Genomic DNA, 27,614 nt, shown 5'->3' with positions numbered 1-27,614 from the left:
TTGTAACTAGAAATCAACAATAATAACAGCTCCGTTCACTGCATCATTTCACCGCAACAAGAACTTCTTGGAGATATGGCTACCGTTGATTGTTCTATTTAGAATTAATAGTCACGATTAAATTAGCAGGAATATCAAGTTTTCCACAGTAATTGGTTTCAAAATCATCAAAAATTACGCTCTCCAAGGTACTGTACATAAGTTGACTATTTCACAAACTTTCAATTTCACCCAAATCATTATCTTTGGTTTGATGGTGCACTATCTATTTTCTATACCACTATATAGGTGGGATAAAAGGTAGTAAGAACTATATACTGCTATTTCTAGGTTCCAGATAACTTTGAGTTCGTTTCCAAATCCATTTCAGAAGCAGTCTTTAACCCACACAATTTGTAATTTTGTTGGCTCAAAAATCAACATTGAAATAATAATCAATATAAACTAATCAAATTAAACACATTTTTTCCACTCCTCTAGCACATACAACCAAGTACAGGGGCAGCGGTTTGCATGTTAAGCCCTAACTTTAACTTATATGGGCTCAATAGATAATTGCCCCCTTTTCCAAGAGGGAACTGTTCTCTTCCCCCCCCTCCCCAAGAAACCTACAACTTCTTACACTTTCAATAATACGGCTGCCCTAGGACACGCCTAGGCCTAGACCATTCACTATACATAAGTAAAACCCTTTATTGCTGTGATTAAGAAAGAACTGAACATTTCAGATTTTCGCTATTTTTACTGTTGACTACTGTTTCCAGGTATTCCCCAGCCCGGGAACGGGGCAGACCGTCTGGGGACTGGACTCTGGAACGGGCCAGTCCTGTGGGATGGTCTCTGCTTCCGGAAACATCACCACCGAACACAAGGACAGCAATATTCTCTCCTGTTCTAACAGCACAGACTTCAACAGCACACAACACACACACAATAGCAAATCAGTTTTCGACCTTGTCAGAAATGGGTAAGTTTAATCATCTGTTTTAAAATTTTGAAATTATGCTAAAATATCAGGGGTGTACCTAACAAACTGTTTGTTTAGTTTTGTTGTTTTATTTTTTTATTACCAAGCAATTAATCAGAGCCAAGGCCCCACTAGAAAAAACAGGCCATGCTGCAGGATCCATGACGTCACACTAGTGGATAGATTTCATTGATTAATTCATTGTCATCACCATTCCCATATGTGTCAGGTAAATAAACAAGCTGGCTGTTTGTAAGATTTTAATGGTAAGAGTTTAGTACAACTATCCATCACTGTGACGTAGTGTTGCGCTGCCCTTGCTGCAGCATGGCCTGTTTTTCTAGTGGGGCCTTGTCAGAGCTCAGTAACATCTTAATTTTTGTAAACCTTTCCAAAACACCTGTTATTAACACAGATATATTGGTCGTAGGCCTACCTCATTGGCACTAAAACCTTTGACTTTTGATAGAAGCATAGACTAACCAACACAAGTAGACTTCTCATCCCATTGTAAATTTTGAAGCACGTTTTTCGTGTCTAGTTCATGTACGTGACACAAAGGCGCTAGTGTCGATGAAACTTTGTTTCCATTATTTTAGGGTTAATTTCTTGATTTGTGCTTTACTGTTTGGTTATATAACTAGGGGACAAGTTATTGTTTATGATTAGATCGTATTATTTGGTTAAACGAGGTTTTAAATGGCTGTAATAACGGGAAACAAATTGTAAACAAAACACGACCTCTACATAAACCGTACATGAACTAACAATAAAATTGTCTTCAGCTGTTCCATAAGGATGAGAAATCTGCTAAGGGAGTATGTTTTATCTATGATAGAAGTATCCAATGGCCCCTTTTCATACTCAGCAGTGTGCCGCACGTCGCTGCTACCAACTTTTCTTGTTCATTATTTCAGATTGTATAAAATATGAAATGGAATTAATAAATTGTCTTCATCATAATCGTGGTTTGAAACTGATCAAACAATTAAACAATAATGCAGGTGTGGGTGTTGAGAAGGGTTTTGTTTTGATCATGTTGGCAGCACTTGACAGTGCCACTGAGGTATGCCGCAGAGTTTAAAAGCTCCTGCATAAACCATTGCACCTTGAGGCTGCACGTTTCTGCAGCTTGTATAGGTTTGCCGTTGTCCATCCAACCCGCCGCAAACGGCCTGCAGCACCCACCCCATGGTTTAAAAAGGCTCTGATTTAACTCAATGCACTTTACAGAGCCACAGGTCGCAGCACTGCAGAGTATTAAAGGGACAAAAAGTCAATGCTATTCTCATCCAAATAGCCTAGTAGCAAACCTAAAAACAGGACAGACATAAATTTCTGGGTTTAATATTTATTTGACATCTTATTGACAGCTAAGAATAATTATTCACAGGACTCATGTATGTGCAAACTGTACTCAACATTGTGTATTTCTTCTTAATCAGTCTATATTTTTGCATTGTGCTATAATTGTCAACTGATACAATTCCTTTATTTACAATTAATTTGTTTTTATTTAGATACCAACATGACAACTCAAAGGTATAAGCTTTTATTTCTTAAACTTTGACTGAAAAATTGTTGCCAACATCAAAATAATATCTTGTAGTTGAGTGAAAATTTAAAAACGTACGTTTTCAGGAAAAGCACTTTGCAAATTTTTTCCCCCTTTTTTCAAAACTTTTATTATTATTTTTATTTCATTAACATTTGAAGTTTCATAAAATGTCCATGGTAACGCAATATCTTTGGTAGTTTTCTTTTTAAAGAGCATCTTTAGTAGAAAAACACAAAATCCTGTCACGACCATAACGGACGTTTAAATGAATATTTAAAATAGTTAATATTATTTTTATAACTATGTTTTGCTATAAACTAGTTTACTTTTATGACCATTATACAATAAAAAGGTCACTGAGCTTTTGGTATATTTGGTCTTTCTAGAAAAAAATAAAACAAACTCAAAAAATAGAAAAAAGCCAATAAAATCTTTTTAAGTTTGTATTACTCCGAAAAAACTTACCTGAGACCCGAAAAATCGTTATGTTTGTATAGAGGTGTGCTTCTTTTGTGTATAAAACATTTAAATATGACGATATTTTAATTTTTGAAATTTTTATGATAGAAATCATAAACGTGATGGTCAGGGACAAGCGGTACGGTCGTGAATTGTCTGGAATAATCTAAATCTTTCCAAACAATCCTTCAATTATACTGTTAGTTATAATAAAACTATGTGTTTCAATTGAACTAAACTGTTCAATTTACAATTATACTAAAGTTATTGTCACGACCAAACACACTATAATCCATAAGGCTGGATTGGTCGTGAAAAAAACCGCGATGGTCGTGAAACTTTGGTCGTGAAATTACGTGTTATTTGGCTCTGTTCTGGCGGTAGCCCTGCACCTCATGTTCGAGGATACAAAGTGGACTTCTAGGTTAATCTAGCAATTGAAATATCTTATAAACAAAAATTAACACCATGTCTACTTCATCGAATGGCTACGTACGGTCATGGACACACCAAAATTACAAAAAACACAATCTTTCCTTTATTGATCTTGTAATTCCTCCTTTCAACTCAAAACGACCGGCACTACAATCCTGACGTACACCCCGAACTAGTCTCTAAAACCAACTGACTCCATCGACGCCAGGCTTGCCACTGTCGTGCTCCAAAGTTGAAAAATTTTCCCAAATGGTCGTGACGCCAAATCGAGGGACAGACTTATTTTGTCATGGTAGTCAGTCTGCAATGACAATAAAATTATAATATGCTCCTTTTTTGTAAGTTTAATAACCATTGATGACATAAAAATATGGCTTTATATATTTCGGCATGAATAATTAGTCTAAAAACAGCATGAAAGTTGGAAAATGTACCCTAGGGACACGTCATGGTCGTGAATTTCGAGACTTTAAAAATACGAAAAAAATACCTAGAACCTATTTAAAACCAAATAAATGTGTGTAACATGTTGCCCCCGTCCCAAAAAATATTAAAACACATAATAATAAACTACAAATCCAGTATCTACGAAGTAAAAGGCCAGGGACATAAAAACGTACGTTTTTAAATTTTCACTCAGTTATTGTTTTTGATTGTTGTAAAATAGTATATTACGTTACTAGTCCTGAAAATAAGTGTTTACCGGACGAGTGTGGTCGTTCCCGTGTGAGGCGAAGTCGAGTACGGGATCACCATACGAGTCTGGTAAACACATTTTGGACGAGTTTCGTACGATAATTTACGCCATACAACTAAATCTTTACAAATCTTTATATGACCACCAACTAAAGGACTAAAAATCACTAGTCGTAATCTCTAAGAGAGGTTATGTTTTTGTTTATAAACACTCATTGCCACACAAATACAGTATAATCAGCTGATTGGTGTCTCGTAAAACTCATTACAGTACAGTAGTACGCAATGAAACCCCATTTAATTAAGCTGGCGGCAAACAGCTGTTTTCTGGACTAAATCCTTGCGTGGGAAGTTCATCAAAATAGTGTAGTGTGGCGTAAACTTATTTTCAACACATGCTACAAACTCTACTATGCTGCTGCTATTGAAGGTAACTAAACTAACTATTGTTTGTAGGACTGTAGCTGACATTGAGTGTCTTGTTGAGAAGATCGGCGCAGACTCGCTCAGCACCAGAGATGAATGGGGTTATACTCCGGCACACTGGGCTGCACTCGATGGCAACATTGAGGTTAGAGCATTAAACACTTTACTTAGGCCTGTTAGTTAGGCACAACTATATACATACCGTACCTAAGTAAAGTTAGAATGAGATGGAGCAATGATTGTATGAGATGACAGCTTTTTAACTGACTAAAACCAGTGAGTTCTTTAGCCAGGATAATTTACTTTAGGATTGAAAAAAGCCCAATGATTAAGACAAGTTTGTCTAGTTTCAAATAATTAAAAAGATATTGACTTCTCTAAGAATCAAACCAGCGAACCCCTGATTAGGTGAGCTCTGTATGATCATCAACCCAGCTATAGTAATTTTGAAGTGTTTATTATTTCCAAGAGGCAGCTGTAAGAGGTATTACAATCATCCATTAAAAATGTATTGCATGTTTTAAAATTTAATTTATTGTTTTATTTTCCTTTTTTTATGTGCGGTTTGAAAATGGCCCCGATTCAGGACTTAAACCAGTAGCAGTTGTAGAAGTAGGTGTTTACACGGTTTTAACAGTGGTTTTATAGCCTTTTTCACTCTAGGTCATGCGCTATCTGGTGGAGCGCGCTGCCCCAGTTGACCTGTCTTGTCTCGGTACGCAAGGCCCTCGTCCCATCCACTGGGCCTGTCGCAAGGGACACACAGCAGTCGTTCAGGTCCTACTTCAGGTAGGCAACCTTAACCTTTACCTTGCTTCAGGTTACCATTGACCACTTTTGCCGAAAGTTTTAATCCCAAGCATTGTATTTCAAAATTACTAAAGGTAGAACTAGACATTCTATTCCCATGTTAAAGTAAAAGCCACAGATTGAAAAACTTAGTTGAATAGTGCCAATGCAAGAGTGTGATGATACCAGTTTCATATCCTATTCCTGTTCCAATAACTTCTTAAACATTCAAAATTGAGAAGATAAATTAATAATAAATATAGCATCTTCTCTGTCACATTAACTACCTATCATAGTAACAACAAGGTAGAAAATAGGAGCTTACAATGTTGTACACTTCTGAGTAGGTCCATAAATGGTCTACTTCAGTATCCAATATCCAATGTTAAAGGTAGTTGATTATTGTAAAAACATATTTTTGAGAACAGATTTTTTTTGCTATTCCAGTTTCAAGAACTTGAATTACATTAGATAACCTTTGTTGGTTGCCTGTGTTCTTGCAGAAAGACCATTGAAGATGCCACAAAATCTGGTGAAATGCATAGGGTGACACTAACATCTTACCTGCTCAAGAACACAGGCAACCAACAAAGGTAATGTGTACCTAATAGACAAAATTCAAATTAATAAGACGGATGTTACCAGGCTGGTGTGGCAGTAAATGCTGCAGACTTTAAAGGCCTCACCCCTCTCATGACTGCGTGTATGTTTGGCCGAGCGGCCACTGCAACGTTTCTGCTTGGAATGGGAGCTCTGAACCACCTGACGGACATCAACGGAGACACTGCCTTGCACTGGGCCGCTTATAAAGGTCACTTGTTGTTACTATCATAATAAGATAAATACAATAGCATGCCACTCTTCTGAAGCAGGACCATCTACAGATAACCCTTACAGAATGGTAATACCAGCAACAAGAGATCCCCGCTATGTACGGCCTTACTACTCTTATTTTGACGAGAGCAGTGATGATGAAATATTACAAGAGACCAATCAAAATAAGTCAACTTCACTAGTTACAAATACTGTAACAGAAGATATATCTAAAAACCTTACTTATAAAAGATCCTCTATAAAAGATAATAAAACAAGATTTACTAGGAATGATTCACAACTAAACACCTCAATAGATACCAGCAGTATTAGCATTGATAACACAGGTAACAAAAAACTAAAATGTTCAATTTGTAAAAAATATTTTTCAGTGAAGGGTCTTAAAATTCACATTAGCAAATCTCATCCAGAGAATGGAAGGAAAGAGATAGTTGACAAAATAGTCAACAACACAAGTAACAAAAACAAAATAAAAGGATTTAAATCTAATAAGACCAAAAATTCTCTACAACATAATGAAGACAAAATAGCACTGTCCAAGCCTTCAGTGAGTAAAAAAATTCAAGATAAAATAGACACATTTGAAAAGACATTTAGTATAATTTTAAATAATGAAAATGCACCGAGCATTGAATACTTAAATTCAGTTGTAGTTGAGTTAGTATCGGAACTTACCAAAGCAAATAATCATCTTAATGGACCAAAGCATCCTGCACAAAAATTTTATGAGGCTAGGAAAAATAAAACAACATTTGCCTACAATGACAAAAAGTATTCAGAAACATCAAATCCTCAAAGAAGATCTAAACGTGATCGAGCTAGAAGACGAGAAAAATATAATCATCAACTGATTCAATATTTATACTACAATGAAAGAAAAAAATGTGTGAGAACTGTGCTTTCTGATGAACAGAAATTATGTAATATTCCAATAAGAGAATTACAAGAATCCTTTCAAAACAGATGGTCAAAAGAAAATAATGGAATGTCAAATTCATATAAAATAATTGATGAAACTTTACAAAACTCATTAGACACAGAGGTTGAAGTCAAAATTACCTGTAAAGAACTTTCACAAGCCTTGAAAGGAATGAAGATTGACAGTTCACCTGGCCCTGACCGAGTGTTAATCAGAACTTTAAAGACATACAATTGTATCCCAACAATATGTAATCTTACAAATATTATGTTGAAATTTAATTTAGTCCCAGAAAGTTTTAGGGAAGCAAAAACTATTTTAATATATAAAGGGAATGATCCCGCTGATCCTGCTAATTGGAGACCAATTTCAGTCTGTTCAACTCTTAGAAGATTGATAGAGAGAGTGCTGGAGAAAAGAACAAGAAATTACATAGAACTTAATGTCAACCAAAGAGGGTTTGTAGCTCAACCTGGAGCCTTCATAAACCTAGCCCTGGTCAATGGATGTTTACAAGATGCAAAAACGAATAAAAAAGACTGTATGATTGCTATGTTAGATGTTTCAAAGGCATTTGATTTTATTGGTCACGCACATTTAAAAAGATGTCTCCAATCAACAGAAATGCCTTCAATATTAAAAAACTTGTTAATAAATTTAATACAAGATAACTATACAAGAATTAGGATTAAAAATACTAAATCTGAAAAAATTTTATTGAAAAGAGGTGTTTTTCAAGGGTCTCCCCTTTCTCCAATCTTTTTTAATCTAGCTATAAATGATATCTTAAATACTATTTCAGAAAAAGAAGTATCTAACAAATTTGGATATAACATTAATTCTAATTTAGACAATATTAGCATCGCTGCCTTTGCAGATGACATAGTGTTATTCTCTAACACAGAAAAATCAATGTCTAAATTGATTAGGACAACAAAAGAACTACTTTCTCAAATTGACCTTGATATTAATATAAATAAATCAAAAATAATTAATATTAAGAAAGGTAAACTTGTTGAAGAGGACATCTACATTGAAAATGAACAAAATGTTATTAGATTCAATACTCTAAAACTTGGGGAAAAAATTAAATATCTTGGTGTAAATTTTGAAAATGAAATAGTTTTTGATAGGTGTGAAGTTATACAAAACTTTCAAAAAGATCTAGAAAGATTAGTTGGAACTAATGTTTTAGGTCCAAATCAGAAATTGAATATCATAAATCAGTACCTCTGGCCTAGACTAACATATATTTTGCAAGTAACACCAAACGAATTAATAAGTATTATATTTCTTGAGGACATCGATAAAATTATTAGAAGTGCAGTAAAAGAAATTCTCACTCTACCAAGTGACACACCCAATTCTTTCTTATATTCCCCTAAAAGGTTCAAAGGTCTGGGAATAATTCGAGCAAAATGGGAAAGTTCTATACAGCATATAAATATGTGTGTAATTCTAAAAAACGTACAAAATAGCCATGTAAACGAGCTAATAAACATCCCCCAAAGAATTACCATGTCACTTCAAAAACTTCAAATAGAAATTGATGATATTTTTACACATGATTTTGAATTTAAAGAGAAAAAAAGAATTGGTTTAAATTTGAGATCAAAATTACAGTTGAAAGAATTTGAACTTTGGTCTAAATTACCATGTAAAGGTAGAGGAATAGAATTATTCAAAGAAGTGCCTAGTAGCAACACATGGATTTATTTAAAAAATGGCCTTACTACAGGAGAATGGATCACTTCATTAAAAATGATATCTGGTGTTGTACCAGTACGCAGCGTACCAGGGCGAAGCCAGGATGGAACCCTTTGCAGACATTGCAAGGAGCCTGAAACCCTTCCGCATGTCCTTGGCTCTTGTCCCTTTGGTGCCTTACTGCGTAATGCAAGACACCATGCTGTAAGAGCAATGATCGCAGAAGAACTACGAAAAAAAGGCTGGCAAGTAGTAGAAGAAATACATTGCACTGAAGATGGTGGATCGAACAGAAGATTGGACATTTTAATTTATGATACAAAATCTAAAAGTGGAATTGTAATTGATCCAACAATAAGGTTCGAAACATCATCAAACCAACCCCTAGAAGTAGATGAAGAAAAGAGGAAAATTTATAGTAAATGTGAAACTTATTTAAGAAACAAATATAATCTAAATTCAATATCAGTAATTGGCATAATGATTGGTGCAAGAGGGACTATTACAAAATTTTTTGACGAATTTTTAAAAAAATATAATCTTCCATCAAAATTAAAAAATGAAATAGTCATAAAAGTGCTAAAAGAATCATGTAAAATCATTCAAAATCATTTATATGGACAACGTTATTAATCTATGTTACATGTTATTTATATCGTAAATTTAAGTTTTTTTTACTGTGTCTAATAGGCAAAGTTTATTAATTAACTCAGTTTTCAAAATAAAAATAACAAACCTTGAAAACTAAAAATCTTCTGCATCTTAAATCATTTCCAATCATTTATTAGAGACAATTTTGTGGAAATTTTTTCCATCACCATTGATAAAATTAAGTTTTTGTTATAACTCTGGATCTAGATTCTGATCTAGTCAGCAAGTGAAGAAGTACCTAAAACATAACAAGGTTAAGGTTAACACATAAAGCCAAACAAAGCTGAAGAATCACAATTGAAAGATTACACTACTGAAAACTGTGTATAGTACCGTAGTCAACTATCTTTGGGGTTTTCTAGCTTTGGCTGGGTTTTGTACTAATCTTGTTCTGTTTACTCGCTTTTTAACCTGAGGACGAAACCAGTTCTTTTAGATCCTAAAACATTGAGAAAACTTTTGTTTTAGATTTTTCTAACCAAGATTGTAAATGTCCTCAATGATGACATAAATAATAAAACCTTTCCATGACCAAGTATTTAACTCAAAACCGTGAATTTTCTGTCTCTTTGAAAAACAAGACGAAGAAAACTGCCACGCATAGCTCAAAATAAATTTAGAATAATATTTTACTTTTATAAGTCAAAAAGATATATTTTAAATTATAAATTCATATTTACAAACATAACAGTCACAATATTTGAACCCTAAATCAGTGGTGTCCTGGCTAGAGAGATTAAGTCATTGATCAAACCTATTTGTCAACCACACTAACAACACTGGTCAACCAAAAGCCCTAACATAGTAGTTTCAAACTTTACTTAAAGGTTAACACGTCCCATGTACAGCTTTCAGCTGTTCAGTTATACCTGCATATCAAGTTTGCAAACTTATTTTGTGGTTCACCATTTTTGTAACGTAAATCTTAATTGTAGGACACCCAGATCTGATTCGACTGCTGATGAATTCTGGTGTAGATTTGCAGAAAGCTGACAATTTTGGTTCCAGTCCACTCCATCTGGCATGTCTCTCAGGAAACGTATCATGTGTCAAGCTGCTTTGTGAAAAGGTAGAAATATTTAGTATTTCAAACTATGATAAGGATTTCATTCCATTTTCTAGTAGACAAGCTACACAGTTCTCAAGTTTGTTATGTATGTGATAGTCATGTTTTTATAGCTTTAGATCTGATATTATATTCACAGACAAGGAAATGACAAATTTTATGATTGGAAAAATGCTGTGAAGAAGTATATGCTTCTTTTTGCTTTGATTTGTTTCATCGGAAATTTATGGTCACCTGCAGCCAGCCTCGTCACGCCAATGTTCAAGTCCTTCTCGAATCTATATTTATCTTATGTACATTTTTATGTTTATTCACTTTCCTGAGTTATCCTTCTAGCTTAAGAGAGCTGTTCACAATGCTAGTAGGATGCACAACGCACTTTCCTTCATACACATAGCTATGGATTACAAAGAGTTTGAATGTATAAAAATATTAATTGTTGGTCATTGTTTTCTTATCTCCAATTTGATCACCCTTAGTGAGCCACCTTTTGCTGTTCTGAAATCAACAAAAGGCTCAATATTGCTATTGCTGTTGTCAAATCAACAAAATCTTCAATATTGCTGTTTTTGAAATTGATGAAATGCTTAATATTGCTTTTGGGATGTCAATGTAAGGTTTAATATTGCTATGGATTATTCAAGGTATTTTGACATAATAATTTCAATCACTTGTTGCCAGAAGCACATTTAATGTTACTTATTCTCGCCGACACTTCTACAATGGTGTAGTGTTTCACAGAGCAAGATTGACCTAGAGCCAAGAGACAAGAACGGCAAGACACCACTTCTGCTGGCCAAGAGTCACCGTCACGACGACATCGTACACGTGCTGGAGACTCAGCTGAAGAAGCGTGACAGGTGGATGCCTCCCATCTCCGAGACTTGGTGAGTTCTGGCTGTTTTGTTTGAAATTATCGTGATGAACATAAGCAAAACAATTAAGTATTTTGTATTGTCTCTGTACAGACATTGTGAAAATTGAGGAAATAAATAATTTAAACAAAGGTTTTGACTTATCCAAGTTCTACTGTAAATTGAGAGTAGACAATAGACAAACATCTTTATTAGTAATTTCTTCAAGAAAAATATAAGCCAATGTGCAATGGGTGACCCAATAAGTTATGTTAAACCTCTTTATCACCTAAAAAGCTATTTCAGTTCATACTGATCATTGATGGTTTGCATTCTAAAATTGTAACAAAAACAAAACCTAATGCAGGACGGATATATTGGTGCAATTTGTGAGCGCAACTGCTGATGATCACTTATGGTAAACAACCCAACTTACTCAAGCTTGTGTATCCAGGGGTCTACTGTTCGGTGGAGCTGGGAACTCCAAAGGACCTCTTCTACTTTTTATGTGTTCTGTCCTGCTTTGGGGGTACCCTATGTACCTTTTTAGGGTGAGTATTTAATTGTTTTGTACTTAGAAAGTTTTGTTTACTTTCATCTATTAAATTTTGAAACTACAGCTATTGCGTGTACCTATATCAGATCAATGCTCCAATATAAAGCGTCAAGGCCATGCATCAAATCATCAAGGTCCACTTGTCCAGGGTTTTATTATTGGGGGTTCACTGTAAATTCATTCACTACCAACTAGCCTACTCACCACCATAATATAATTATATATATGTTAGCAGATGAGGAATGTGGCTTAAATGATTATGACTCATATCATTATAAATGTTATTTTCTAGTGTGTCCCCATTACATGGAACAACTTGCGAGGTTCGCATTACTGCTTCATCTACTGGAACCTGTTGATGTGGTTGAGCTGGGCTGTCGCCAACCGGAGGGATCCGGGGTACATCCCACTCAACTCAGACAACTACTACCGGGCCATCAAACACGTAAGTAGCTTCTCTAACATTTCAAATCTGCAACTAGAGAACAAATCCTAGAACTTAAAACCTGAAGATAAAATGTAAACTTGCCAGTCTCTTAGAACCTAAGACCGCTAGAATTTGTTACTAGTTGACATCTAAAACAACTGATCCATTTTCCAGCTAATATCTAAATTATAACCAAAGAATTAAAAGAGCCGACAAAAATACCAACTAACAACCATAGGAAATAAGTTCAATAACTTAAATAGAGTTAAGAACCAATGATAATTTATTTCTTGACTTCATTGAGGGATTTGAAGGCCTCATCAAAAACCAATATTGCTACTAAATAAATAATACTTTACCTTAGCTGTTTAAAATCGTAGCAAAACTAAAAAATTGATGACATAGTTAACGGAAAGTAAAAGAAATGTCTTACACTTAAAACATATATTTACGCTTACACTGTTACTCACAAGAGGGTAAATATACAAAAAAGATGGTAAATGGTGATCGATTTCGATTGGATGCTCCAATTATCATCAGACACAATAGGCGAATGTTGGGTCTGATGATGATTGGAATGTCCAATCAAAATCGATCACCACTTACCATCTTTTTTATATATTTACCGTCTTGTGAGTAACAGTATAAGCGTAAATATATGTTTTAAGTGTTATAAGACGTTTCTTTCATTTAATTTCGTAAATTTAATAACACGTACAATGCTGAACAAGAAAAAGAAGTGACATAGTTAAAAAATGCTGCATTAGTTCTACATCAACAGTTTTTTTATTGACGAATTTTGCTAAACAAAAGAAAATAAACATGAGATTTTATGACAATATTAATAAGATTTTGGTTAGTTGTTATTATTTAGGTATTGATTAACAATTTGATAAGATTTAACTAATCAGAAAATCAGCAAGAGTGTTGTTTTTAAAAGATTGTGTATGAATTAAAGCTTTTAGTGATGCTTTTAGGGTAGCTTATTAAACTGCTTTTAGTGATAAGGGTGGTTTATTAAAAAGTATTTCCGCAGAAACTGAAACTGTAAGTGAGGGAAGAAGCTACTTGAGGTACAGGTACAGCTACTAGGTGTACAGCTGCTTAAGCGGTATAAAATATTCCAATAGACACGAAATGCAAGACAGATTCTAAACCAGTTTATTATGGCAGAGGAGTGCTTCAGGGTTTAGTTTTTGGTCCATTACTTGTCTACAAGTTTTCTCATACCAACTATATTGCTAGATTCCATACTATGACAAGTGGAAGCGCCGTGACATCGTGTTGTCTCGGTTGTGTCACTCTTGTCGCTGCTTGCGGCCGCTCCGAGCCAAGCACTGTCGCATTTGTAACAGATGTGTCGCATACTTTGACCACCATTGCCCCTTCATCTACAACTGTGTGGGAGTAAGGAACAGGTGAGTAAAGTTAACCCCCCCCCCCCTGACGTAGTATAATGTACCTAACCTAGTAGCCGCTAATGTAATGTGGTGAATCTCACCTATAAGCAGCCCTATGGTCACATTAAGGTTATGATGGCACTCGTCCCATTTGGCCGATGGTGAAATGGTGGAGTTTCCTAATGTGTTAATCTGGTTGTAATGTAGCTTTGAGATCTTTCCACATGTGCAGAGGTTTAAATCTTGTACAATATTGTGTGGCTTAGCCAGGGAGACGGCCCACTTTGAATACACTGTGTCTAGCTGGGTAGAGGTTGACGTTACAAGTGAATTTAATACAGACCACCTGTACCATCTGTTTTGCTCCCATTTACAGTAACATAGAGGAGGATGATACAGATTTTTGTATTATTCGGGTTAAAGATGAACATTTTTTTAAACGCATATGCCATAAGACATAAAACATTACATAAAACGTTTAATAAGGAAAACGATTAGGAGCATATATCCTTACAAGAATATCTGTATGTATCAAATAAAACATTTAATGCTACTAGTGTCTGATGATTATGTTTTAGTATGCCATTGATTATTTTGATGAAATTTTCCTTAATCATGGTTATAGTATATTATGTTGTGGTGGCTGGCCACCAGGTATTGATAATTATAAGTACTGTATAAAAAATTCACTGTCAACGACAGCAATTCTATTGTTTCTTAGGTTTCGCCCCTAATTCGCAGGGGCATCATCATATGTACAGATGCGAGGGTAAACATTAGGCAAAAGTTAAGTTCTTAATTGTTTTATAATTAAATAAGATCTAAACATGTTTTACCCTTGCAACTGTATCCCATTATTTGAATGTAAAATTTCACCAATGGCCTAATTAATTTAATCGTCATGATATTGCAGTCTCTTGCATCATCACTCCTTTCGAGCTGGTTTTTGATCCTGTTGTAAAATATTCAATAGTTAATTTCTTTTAAATGCTGGACACTTACTTCACTTAACTCATTCTGATTAGATCAATAGTTTTGTAAACACATAGTCAGGAAACAATAGGTTTTGATGACTGCACAAATTGATGTGCCAATCAACACTCTTACCTGAGTATAGATCAGGCACCAAGACTTGAATGTTCCACCTGAAACCCGTCCACATACACAATAGACAAAACCTTAAATATTCCAGAATGTCATAATCACTTATTGCAGAAATAGTCACTTTCTTAAGCATATTGCTTTCCTCTCAAGGAGGTTAAGGAAGTTATTATTTAAGATTTGACAATATGATTTGTCTTATTGCAGGATGTGGTTCTTTCTGTTTGTCATGAGTGTCGCCATCAACTGCACATTCACCATATACTTTGCTTGCTACTGCATAGCAATCGAGGGCTTCGGGTTGCTCTACCTACTGGGACTCCTTGAAGCTCTCGTGTTCTGCTGTTTCGGCTGGATATTGACTTGCACATCGGTAAAATTTTTTTTCAAAAATTTTTGGAATTGCATATTATTGATCAAAAACCTACAAGGATTACCAACAGGGTGCAGCACTATTATTTTTTTAAATTTATGAGAACAGCTAATTTGCAACCAAAAGGTGAGTGAGCGTAGCGAACGAACTTGAACCTGGAGGCGAGTTAGCGTAGCGAACGAGCTAACCTGAAGGCAAGTGAGCGCAGCGAACGAGCTCCAACCAAAAGGTGAGTGAGCGTAGCGAACAAACTTCAACCAGGACGTGATTGAGCCTTGCGAACGAGCTCAACTTAAAAATTAAGAAGTTAAACGGGGCAAAGCCTGCGGGTACAGCTAGTCTATATATAAAACCAAAAGTACCCATGAACTTTTGAGAAAACTACAAGTCACACCCCATAAACCATATACTTAAAATGTTCGTCATGACGAGAAACCTTGCCCAAAACTATCCATTATTTCATAAATTGCCCTATAAGGTCATAATTGCTTTCCAAAGGGATCTTTCCATTTACCTAATGTTAAAAATACCTTAGCTGTTATGATTTGTTTGTATTTACCATTACTGTATTCTGTTTTGTTTATTTCAGCTTAACTTGACCAATCAATAGTTTTATTAATACTTATGTAGTAAAACGCTCAATTGTCACAATGATACCGGTGATATTTGTACAGGTGCTGCATGCTTGTATGAACCTGACCACCAATGAGATGTTCAACTACAAGCGCTACCCCTACTTGAGAGACAAGAGGGGCAAATATCTCAACCCCTTCTCTAGAGGCCCGCTGCTCAATCTATTTGAGTTTTTTGTCTGCACACCGAGTGTAAGCGAGGAACACCATTTGCTGATAGATGATGCTGCTTAAGCTGCAAACTATTCTATTTTGTTTACTAAGATTAATGGATTAAAACAGTCTAAGGAAGAGTAAAGAAAGAAGAGAAAAAGCAGGTAGTCCTAACTATACATGAATGTGTTTTCTGCTAAGTGTTCTCAAAGCAAAACCATGTATAGCGAGAACTTATTTTCCAAGCTGTATTTTTTTATGCTTGACCATCACACGCTTACATTTGGGAGGCAGCCCGTGAAGGGTGTCATAAAAGTCTAAAATCTATTAAACATGGGTTGAGCATCACGTTATTTTTCAATGCTATAAACCGCATCGTAAATGGTTGATCAAAACGGAACCATCCGCATGAACAAGGAAATCAGTAACTGTGAAGTTTAAATACATTCCTAATGGTGCTTCTACAACTTTTAATTAGCCGTTTCTGTGGTTTTATCCGGGTATAACTTATCACTAAACAGGTCTTAGTGACATGTCTTATAATTTAGAATTGACAATGTTAGGAAAAAAGTATTTTTTATCTCTTGAGTGTTAACACTTGATGTATTGATATTTAAAGGGTACAATTACTGGTTTTTGAATACATGCTGTAATTTCTGGCTCGATCAACCTTTTAAGATGCAGTTTCTGGTTAACTGAGCTCATTATAATGTGGTGTACCACTGACCATCATATTTAAGGAAATTGTGTGAAAAACATGTAATATAACCATAACCATACAATACTGTGCAAAACTGTTCAAACACACTGTATAAAATGGCTAAGTACTCCAAAAGATAGATCTGAAACTTGTAAAAGATATATTTTTATCATGAATGGTAAATGTTGAAGAGTAATAGTTTGGGATTTGCCAAAAAAATGAATGGATGCCAAAATTACACATTTGATATACACATTTGATAATTTGTATTCTGTAAGAAGTTGAAAGAATGGATCCGTCTTAAGTGGCTTTACTGAATTTGGTGTTATAAAATTAAAAAGGATATTTTTTTCACAATAACTGTTACAACTTTCAATTGGGTAAAATACTAGTCTAAATTCAATCACTTGCAACGATACAATAATACAAAATATTTACTGCACCACATTTCCAAACAATTTTACAATCGGCTTTGACCTTTGCTATGTATTATCTTTATCATTGACTTTTTGACTTTTACATAGGTTGAATAGCTGCCTATTTTGTACTTAAAAAGTATATAGTTGAATGTGCCACTTGCAAAAATACAGTCTAAGATTATATTTTCTGCCTCAAGTTTTGTAACTGAAGTAGGCCTAGATGATGTGGCAAAAAAAATGCCATAGCTTACAAGATGTTGTCCTATTAGTTTTACTTGGTTAAAAAGTTGGCGTATTCAACAGAAATCAGTAATGTACATCCATCACCTTCTGCCTGTGCCTCAATTCAACTATGTCCATTTTCATTAATAAATAACTGGCAATACTTGGGGATGTAATGTCTAGTTCTATCACACTCTAGTTCGCGCTATTCTTCGATGCTACCACAAAAAAATACATATAAAAATCACTGCACAAAATAATATTTATGATATACTTGTATTCTGCTTTTGTATTCCAGCAATAATAGTTTTCAATTTGTAATTTGTTTTATTAATATATTTTCAGAGGTGATACCTGTGAACTATTTGTAAGGTTGCTTGTTATAATAAAATAAAATTTAACTTTTTTATTGTTTCAGGTGTTTTTATTAATTAATTACCATCTTACAAAAAATTCAGATTTTGTTGTCTGAGCAATGGGATATATTTAATACTTTAGTACTTTTAATTGAAGTGGCGACCATAGGTACATATTTCAAGCCAAGTATAAGTGTAGGATGAGTGGCGCGATCTTAGTCTTGTTACTGACTAAGGCCGACAAGTTCCTCAGAAAGAACTGTATTAATTGGTCATGCGGACATAGAAATTACCTCCCGCAATTGCGGCAAAATGTTAATCATATCCCGCAGTCGTGTGGTGATCATCATCGTCTTTCGTGATCGCGGTGATCAGATCATCCCTCGAGGCTCTTTAGATTGCATCATCGAAAAAACAGAAAAATTCTGACTGTTTCCCGTGTTCATGTAGATATTATCATCGGCTTGCTTGATCGCGGCATAATTCTGATCATCCCTCACGGCCGTGTAGACATCATTATTGTATCTGCCGCTGTCCTGTAGACATCGTAATCGTCTCACGCAGTCGTGTAGACATTTTTATCATCTTCATATCCCGCTGTCGTGGGGTGGTAGACTATTTTGCTTGGAGCGACAACTTCTTCTTCCTGGCATCACCGAGACGTGCTACCATCAGTGCACCTAACCTCAAAAGTGCGCACTAAGTATAAATTCACTAAATAAATTCGATAAATTCACTTAGTAAAAATTAACAATTAAGTATTCTATCATGTCAAAAGCCAAAATGTAATAAAATTAAATTACTCAATTTATAATATTAAACTAACCTGGTCTTCCGACTTCAAACAGCTATTGCCGGCCAGATGTTGTCCTTTATTCTTTAGTCTTTGTAGGAAATATTCTTTAAATCATAAATGGCAGGGTGTTTTGTCACTTATTTTATTAATCAGTGGACTTCATCTGCACTAAAACTTAACTTCATACCAGACGTTTTGCGAATAGCCGACAACGCCATAGCGAAAATGAGAAGTTGTCAAAATAGTGTATAAAATCAATCAGAAAAGTAATTGTCACTGAGCTACTGTCGCTCCTGACTGGTCGTGGAGCAGTACCCCGCGACTGCAGCTTGCGGCTCTAGCGACTGTCGCTCCAACGCAAAACGTACCTTTAATATTATTGATTGAAACTATGTCAAAAAGTAGATTAAGATACTGGCTTTCAAATAAAAATATAATTATTACAATAAGTAGGCCTATACTGGTTTTTGTTTTATTTTAAAACGGTAGGGCTACTTAATTAAAAAACATACGTTGACTTCTGAAACTAGTGTTATACTTTTGTTTGTGCTGATCATTAAAAATTCAATATTTTTATTAACAAATATTAAGTATTTGAAGATACAGTGAAGGGAGTGTTAAAATATTCAGATTTTTAAAACGGATCTGATAATGGTCCATACATCACAGTTCTTAAATATGACTTCTGAATTTTAAAAACATCTAAAATGTCAGTTGAGCTACCAAACTTCAATACCAAATTGGAGCTGCCAACCTCTAAAAGAATCATGAATTTATCATAGAAATTTCCTTGAATTGTTTCCTCGGAAAACCCTAATAAACGCAGACTTCAAACTAGATAAGGCAATTTCCTCATTGTAATGGTGTAAAAATATGATTAAATGAGTGTCAAAGGTTAAAGCGGAACCATGAATTAATAACGTTAATGAAGTTGGAAAACCCAACTAAAATTCTAGTTTCCTCTTGTATACAATGATATCATATCAAGAAATTTCCAAATACTACTAGATATCACCAAAAATCCTAAATAAAAATGTATATTATTCTCCCTAAACTCCATGTTTATGATTTTTATAAAGTTTTCTTTCTTACTTATACATTGCTAGGTCAAATTATGTGACAATGATGTATATGTTTTATTCCATGGAACATGGTTGTGAATTATTATTCTATGCAATCTACATGAGAAAACCTCGATAACAATTAAGACTCCCATGGGATTATTAAACAAGACTTGTTATGAAGGTTGACTTATTTTTGAGGTTTGCAAAAACATGTGATTGGGAATCAAATAAATTCTAGGGGGTTTGAAATAGTATATTTCATCACTACTACCTAAAGTAAAAGTGATTTTTCGTCCCGACCTCAAGTTTTTACGATCGAGGCGAAGCTGAGGGTTGAAAAGACAATTTTTGCCCGTGTGACAAACTATATTTTTTGTCATATTGCACCATTATATGAACAAACTATGTTACAAAAAACTGAAATAGTTTTCATTTTCGCCTCTCAAAACTACTTTTAGCTTGTTTTCAATTGTATTTTGCTAATGGAAACAAGCAGCTAGTAAGTGGAAACAAGTTTAGTAAAGCACGGGTCACACTAGGCTGCTCGCCAGCCGCTGGTGATCAGCAGCTGGCACCAGCACCAGCAAGCAGCGGCTTTTGCACGGGTCACACTAGGCTGCTTGTCAGCCACTGGTGATCAGCGTCCATGGGACCTCGTAACGAGTTCTCAATCGATTAAGAGCTTAAAAAACAAATAATTTAGTGTATGTTGAAGTGTTTTTGTACAGTTGTTGGTTACGGAGAAAATTAAAAAAAAAAATTAAAAATTAAATTCCCATGATATTTATGTATAGGCCTATTATAAATAACATTTATATATTTGTTTTTGGCCTCTGGGGACATTAAAACGAAAAAGTAAATCGGTCCCGGGGTCAGGTCTTACGGTCTTACTATGATACCTATGGCAATAGCTTGTTCGCTATATGGAAAATTCGCTTAAAATGAGATACCCTAGGCCCTTTAGTGTAAAACCAGGTTGAAAATTACCTCTGGTCGCGACTGGCACGCTTCTAGAGGTGGTCAGACTACGCTGGTGGCTGGCACCAGCGAGTGATCACGTGACCTCTTGTTGCCGCTGCCTCGCTACCAAAAGTTGAACATGTCCGACTTCGCCAGCCACTGACAAATACTCGCCGGCTTGCGGCGCCCGCTGCAAAATTTTTGGTCACATTAAGCTGACAGTAGCGTCTTTTAATTCGCTGCTGATGCCAGCCTAGTGTGACCCGTATTCAATCTGTTCCTCTATTATGATTGTGTTATTGTACATTATACTATCAATATGTCAAACTAATTACAATAAGGCAACAATAAGATACAATTGATTGAAAAATCAATACATGCACTTTTTTTACAATTAAAATTTATAACTGTGTTGATAACAGGTGATTTTTACTCCTTAGGGGCTAAAAACAATTTTTACTCCCTAGAGAGTAAAAATGTTACTTTAGACCCGGAACACATGCATTAAAACGGCCGTTTTTGCTGCAGTATGACGAAAAAACTTCATATCTTGATTTATTGATAAGCTAAGAGAGTGAAAAAAATTATTTAGGACAGTTCCAACAGGACAGTTAAAAAATAATTTATAAATTTTTTTATTTCTTTTTGTTTTCTGCTCTAGAATTATTTATAATTGATGTAAAAACAATACATTGTGGTACTTAAATGGTTAAATCTAAATTAGGGTATATAAGATTTATATTTATAGATACACGGTATTAAATTTATTGTATAACCGTACTTATGGTCACATCAGTTACAAAAGTAGCGCCGGTCACAATTTGTAGCACCGGTCGCTTGTTTATTTGACCAGCGCTACGTCATCATGAAAAATTATTATTTACGAGATAACCCAAAATACCAGGATCGCCATATTAATTTCTAGAAAATCTGTCTACCAGCATATTTTATTGAAGCAACAACATTTGACTGTTAATCATTTTGGCTTTACTTTTTATGCGACCGATGCTACAGAATAAAACCATAAAACACCTGTTTAATAAAGTATTTTATGGACCTTACAGACATCCCACTCACAACTGACAAGGAACTGGCGCTCAACCTGCCATATAACGGTTAGAAACTTAAATTACACCTTGCGACCGGGGCTACTTAACAATGTGGAGACCAAGTTTTAAAGCGTGTAATATATAAGTTACAGATTATCTATCTCCATTCATACTTGGCTTAAAATACCTACTTTGTATGGTCACCATTTCATTGAAAGGTATCAAAGTACAGTTGTAGACCCCCTCTTAACCGACCTGGTATTAACCGATAATCGGGTTATCCGCCTTCGATCGTAAAATAATACAGTTTGTTTTAACCGACCTTGCTTTGAGAGCAGTTCGGTTTAACCGCCGCTTTCTAGGAATATCGGCATTTCCGCTCCCACGCTGGGCGATGAGAACTGAACCATACGCTTATCTCCACAGGATATGACTAAGAATAAGTTATTTTGTATTGATCACAAAAAATATAGCATATTGTTAGTTTGTCATCATCGTTCGTAGCGCAAGCACATCTGATCTGATTTGTTATCTGTGCGGCAAATTTATAACATCGTAAAGTGCGTTACGATTTTGAGAATTGATTATCTTATCGCTGGAGTAAAGAAACAAGGCAACTTGTAGGGAGGGCAGGGAAGGAGGGTTAACAACTCCAAGGTCAAGTTAGTTTTTGTGCCTCTTGCTTGTATCTTTAATTTCGACAAAAATCTTGGCTAGTGTCTTTAATACTTCAACGAGTGTTATTAAGACTATTTACACGAGTTGCGTACACTACTTTACTTACGACAGTTTTTTTTAATTACTAACAATCACTACTCATAACATCTAAGAGATGAGGTTATGTTTTCGTTTATAACCTCTCAGTGCCACTGACAGTGATGCAACGAATCATTGTACCCAACGATTGTACCAAACACTAATTCCACCACTCATTATTAATTATATTGGTCTAACATCTGCTGATTAGTTGGCATTTGAAGCAGTACAATTTTACTTCATCTCTCAATCCTTGAACCTCATTGGTCCGTTACCCGTGTTGTCAAGCAAAACAACAATGCTGTTAAGTAAGTAAACAATGCTGTTAGTGAATCTTTTCAATTCTAAGAACTGAACTGGATCGGCAACTTTAAAAAACAGTTTCAGGTAAAGGATTTTTTCAATAGGGCGCAGACACAGAAAAATGAATAATTAGTTATTAGAGCATAATATATCTAATTATTTGAAATACCTACATTATGAATTACTGATTCTTAGCTAGGTAGTCTAAAATTTTTCCTTGTCAAAAGATAAGCATAATAATGTAAACAATCGTACTAAAATTTATTTATTTTCTTAAAAGTATAATATACACAGATAATAAAATATCGAAACATTCAAAACACATTCTTAAGCCGATAATTTTTTCTCTAACTAAGGCTATATACAATTTATTTACAAAATTTTACACAAAATTGTTTCTTATATTAATACTTTTCACTAATTTTTTCATCTTTTCTAGCACAACACAACATATCACACTGAAATATCAGCATACTTACACTTAAATTTTTTAACCTACAAGATATTAACATTTTGCTTTGAGTTACAAATTACCTTTACACCTCACATCTCGTTGTTGTTGAGATCTTTGCAATCTTAACACCTGAAACAAAAAGCACACTTTTAGTTTGACAAAAATCAATTAATGATAATGATCAAATACGCGAATTAAAGTTGTAGTTTATCATGTATTATTTGTCTCTTTAATTAAAGTAAGGCATAGATTTCTTGTGGTTCTTGTAACCCTCAAAAGCCTCAAATAGCTGAAGAGCGGTCTCCGCATTACGGCAGTGATGTTGGGAGTTCGGATCCTGGTCACTGCCGCAAACATTTATCAGTACAGTTCACCTTTGTACTATACCGGCTCACCCCTTACTTTGCTGGATACGTTTCACACACGGGCAATTAGTCTATGTGAACGGGCAAATGCAAGGTTTAAAGAGGCTGCCAACCTCTTAGTAAAAAAAATATGTTTTCACTTTCCTTAAATCTCCAGTAAAAGTCATTATTCCAACTTGATCTTTATTTCTAAATTTTGTCTATATATCCAGGATAAATGTTCATGATTTACTTTAACTACAATCATTTATATGACAAATATCAAAATTAATCAGTCTTATTTATTAGCTGTTATAACCCATCAATATTTTAAGTGATTATTTTTTCTGTATCAATGGCAACCTTATTTTTTAAGGCACACGTGTTTATTTTTAAGTTACTAATACATTCTTTTCTCTAGCAACATGGTGACCAACTCACCCCAATTGTGATTTTATATTTTATTTGCTTGACGTGATAAGAGAAAGTAACACAACTGTACTTAAGCGAGGAAAACGCTGTACAGTCATACTGGATGTGCAACTAGGTTATTAGAGGTGATTATTTAAATACCCCCCGCCCCAGCAAACCTGCAGACTAAGCGAATTTCAATTTGTCTAATTGGATTCATACTATAGTATTACCATAAACAAGATAAATAACAACGAAATATAAGCAGAAAATCAAAACAAATGGAAGAAATTTCAATCACATGTTTTATTTACAGTGTGTTATGATATTTTTTACTCCTGACCGTTTCGGAGAAACAGCCATAATAAGCCACGCATAACCATGGATATAACAATGAGAGCAATAATGATTATCTTTATTTACAAAACAGAATTTACACTTAATTCATACTGGTACAATAGCATGTATTTTCATAATAAATGTTCAAAGTGTCCCCCTTCTTGGTCGATGAATAGTCTAAGTCAAATATTAATAACATCTCAACTTCTTCATCCAAATTCATTTTGACTCAAATAAAAGGAGAGCATTATTTATTTATTATAATCACAAAACCATAAACAACAGTTCAATGAACACGAAATTTTAAAATATTAAAAAACAAAATTAACAATTGATCAGCTGATTGCTATTCTTCTATCAGCTAAGTTTCTTTCTTCTTTCATGTGAAAGCTTTACTGATATGTTGTTGTAAAAAGTAATACAATATCCATGGTTATGCGTGGCTTATTATGGCTATATCTACAAAATGGTTAGGAATATCAAAAAAATTACAAGAGTAAAAATATCTTAAAATTATACGTAGAATCCAAAAATATCATTGTGGTGGTTGCCATTGAAAAAAATTAAGTTGTCCGCCATTTTATTTTAATTGAAAAAGAGAAGCATGTCATAAAATGTTACAAAAAAAATAAGGCAAGTTGTTCATTTAAAGTTCTTTGAAAAGTAAACGCCTAACAAGTTACCTATTGTAACACTTTATGTGAACCACCCTATATAGGCCTACATTTTAACGAATAGTGTTTTTGGCTTCCAGGGACAAAATGAAAAAGTATATCGGTCCCGTGTCCAGGTCTTACCGTGCCACCTACGGTAATAGCTACTTCCTTATAGGAATATTTGCTAAAAGAGAAAAATATTAGCAAATGTAATGCAAGTAAGAGCCTAGTGCAACATTTGTGTTAAAATCAAGTCTAACTCAGACTCAGAAGTTGAGGGCATCAATGTATATAACTCCTCGATGTATATAATTCCTTTTATGTATATAAGTGAGAGTTATCGATGGTTGAAGGTCAGTCAAGGTGAAGGCATGAGATTGCCAAAGCTTGTTTGACTGCCTGAGGTTATTTGTCGGGAATTCCCAGATACCTTACTCAGGACCAGTTCTTTGCTTGGGTTATTTCATGTCTCTCTTTTTTCCTCACTCAGAATAATTTTGTTGGGTTTTCCTCCTCCATTCTTCTAAAGTTTAACTACATTTATTTAAAGTTTAACTCCAAGTATTTAATTCATATTTACTCGATTGTTATCTTGGTGTCTCTAATTATAACAATAAAAAAATAAACGGTATCAGCATTCCGATACATACTTTCTCAATCAATAATCTTGTCAATAACCTTTATCATGGGTAAGCGGTTGAATTAACTATGATATTTTATAGGGGAAATCACAAGTGGCAATAACTTTTGAACCAATTTTTACAGCAATGGGGGGTTGCACTCTTTTGTTTAGAATTATAAGGACCATAACATAACATACTAATTTTAATCAAAACCGGTGTTTTACAAAAATCCGATTTTCCGTTAATTTACAGGGTTTATGTGGGAAAATAACATAAGTTGCAATAACTTTTGAACCGTAATTTGTACAGCAATGCGAGTTGGCGACTGGCGTCAACTCAATGTTTAATTCTTATTTAAAGGATGGATTTTAAATTTGTGTGCACTCTTTCTTATGGTTTACATAATTAGGACATTTGTATTCAGGAAAATTTTCCATTATAATAAATTGGAATTCCACTGAAACTTAAATAATAAAAGCCAAAATTAGTTGTACATAATGTCCCCCAGTAATGTTAATTTAAAGAAGCTCACAAGCTAGCATGCTCGGTTTATGGAAAAAGGACTTTATGAGGTTAAAATGGTTTTCCGTCATCAAATTTTCGTAACAATTTTTTAGAGCTTTGAAACACTTTAAAATACTGAAGCAACGTTGTATAATGGTTGATAATGGTTACAGATAAAACTGTAAGAAAACCTCTAAATTAAAATTTCCTCTATTGTTTTTATGAGAATAAGTAAACAGTTGTAGTTTGCTTGTAGGCTATACATTTTTCCAAATTGATTTATTTTATACAAATCCATTTATATTTCACTAAAAGACACAAAGCTACTTTCCAGTAGCAGCAAACTTAATTACTGTCATAGATAAATCATACTGCTTAGTCTATGTTACTGTACTTGTAAAAAAATATCTTTTTTAGATTTGGATAAAAATCTGATATAAAGAAATATTTTAATAAAAATCCAATCAGGCAAATGGAAATTTACGAAGGTATATTAAATGTTAAAATATCACTATTTTGAACATTCAATGTAATAAAATATTACTAATACATTTTAGTACACTTTACTTGATCTAATAAAAAAAATAATATACTTCACATTTTATTACAGTTAGGTTGAAACCGTGTGTCTGATCTGATACCTGCTACTAACAGGTGTTTTGATTACCTTTGAACTATTTTTGTGAGGTTTAAGCTAAGTTTAGCTTAAGCATAATTTAAAAATAAAATTACATTCCTACCTTATAAACGTACTTCATTTCATTTTCCATAACCCCATCTTTCTCGAGGCCTTGGGCTTGTCAATACATAAGAATTGTATTCCATACCAACACCTGACGGAGGTGGCTCAGATCCGTTACTCAGACCACTAGGTAAACCACCATAGTTCCCAGCTAAACCACCATTGTTTCCAGGTAAACCACCATAGTTCCCAGCTAAACCACCATTGTTTCCGGGTAAACCACCATTGTTTCCGGGTAAACCACCATTATTTCCAGGTAAACCACCATAGTTTCCAGCTAAACCACCATTGTTTCCGGGTAAACCACCATTGTTTCCAGGTAAACCACCATAGTTTCCAGCTAAACCACCATTGTTTCCGGGTAAACCACCATTGTTTCCAGCTAAACCACCATTGTTTCCAGGTAAACCACCATAGTTTCCAGCTAAACCACCATTGTTTCCAGGTAAACCACCATTGTTTCCAGCTAAACCACCATTCTTACCTGGCAGACCACCATTATTTCCAGGACCTTTACCATTGCTGCCAGGTCTTCTGCCACTACTTCCAAATAATTTGTCATCATCTCCAGGAAAGCCTCCTACACCAAAATCATCAGGAGGGCCAGGGTTTTTGCCAGGTCTTTTATTCCATTTACCTTCGTTTTCTCTATAGTATGCGGTATCTTGTAGACCCGCGCCTGTAATACTGACGTATTCCTTTGAAATTATCTTGCCACCTGGAACTCTGATCGGAATACTTTCACTTCTGAGGTGGAATTTCCCTCCACCAGGTAAATCTTTTGAGATTTCTGAAGATACAGGTAAGGTATCTCTGGATCCAAACTGAGGAGTGGGGGAGGAGATTACATGCTGCACACACACACAGACAAGAAGCGATACTACAGTTGTCTTCATGGTCACTGCTAACTTGA

At 34.6% G+C, this 27,614-nt stretch overlaps 2 protein-coding genes across 4 annotated transcripts; one reads left to right on the top strand and one right to left on the bottom strand.

The window, feature by feature from the left end:
- Positions 1-17,758, top strand: LOC128986981 (uncharacterized). Its single transcript, XM_054407620.1, has 12 exons — positions 1-188; positions 765-967; positions 4,572-4,686; positions 5,205-5,330; positions 5,976-6,141; positions 10,377-10,510; positions 11,249-11,394; positions 11,816-11,912; positions 12,210-12,362; positions 13,590-13,762; positions 15,053-15,218; positions 15,893-17,758. Exons 2-12 carry the CDS (start codon positions 834-836, stop codon positions 16,082-16,084), a joined length of 1,602 nt encoding a protein of 533 aa, XP_054263595.1. The 5' UTR covers positions 1-188; positions 765-833; the 3' UTR covers positions 16,085-17,758.
- Positions 17,759-22,880: 5,122 nt separating this feature from the next.
- On the bottom strand, positions 22,881-27,614 carry LOC128988070 (uncharacterized). 3 transcript variants are annotated; one of them, XM_054409265.1, is made up of 3 exons: positions 26,958-27,614; positions 26,700-26,831; positions 22,881-23,211 (listed from the first exon to the last, which is right to left on the bottom strand). In XM_054409265.1, exons 1-2 carry the CDS (start codon positions 27,595-27,597, stop codon positions 26,719-26,721), a joined length of 753 nt encoding a protein of 250 aa, XP_054265240.1. In that variant the 5' UTR covers positions 27,598-27,614; the 3' UTR covers positions 22,881-23,211; positions 26,700-26,718. The 3 variants fall into 3 exon arrangements, with proteins under 3 accessions (XP_054265240.1, XP_054265238.1, XP_054265239.1); XM_054409263.1 differs by having other exon boundaries at positions 26,700-27,614; XM_054409264.1 differs by having other exon boundaries at positions 26,713-27,614.

The sequence above is a fragment of the Macrosteles quadrilineatus genome, unplaced genomic scaffold (genome assembly GCF_028750875.1).
Source record: "Macrosteles quadrilineatus isolate MER2022 unplaced genomic scaffold, UCM_ALF_1.0 Scaffold_2__2_contigs__length_208266976, whole genome shotgun sequence".
NCBI classification, from domain to species: domain Eukaryota; kingdom Metazoa; phylum Arthropoda; class Insecta; order Hemiptera; family Cicadellidae; genus Macrosteles; species Macrosteles quadrilineatus.
Note: the sequence above shows the minus strand (reverse complement) of the source record. Positions and strands in the feature narration are given on the sequence as shown.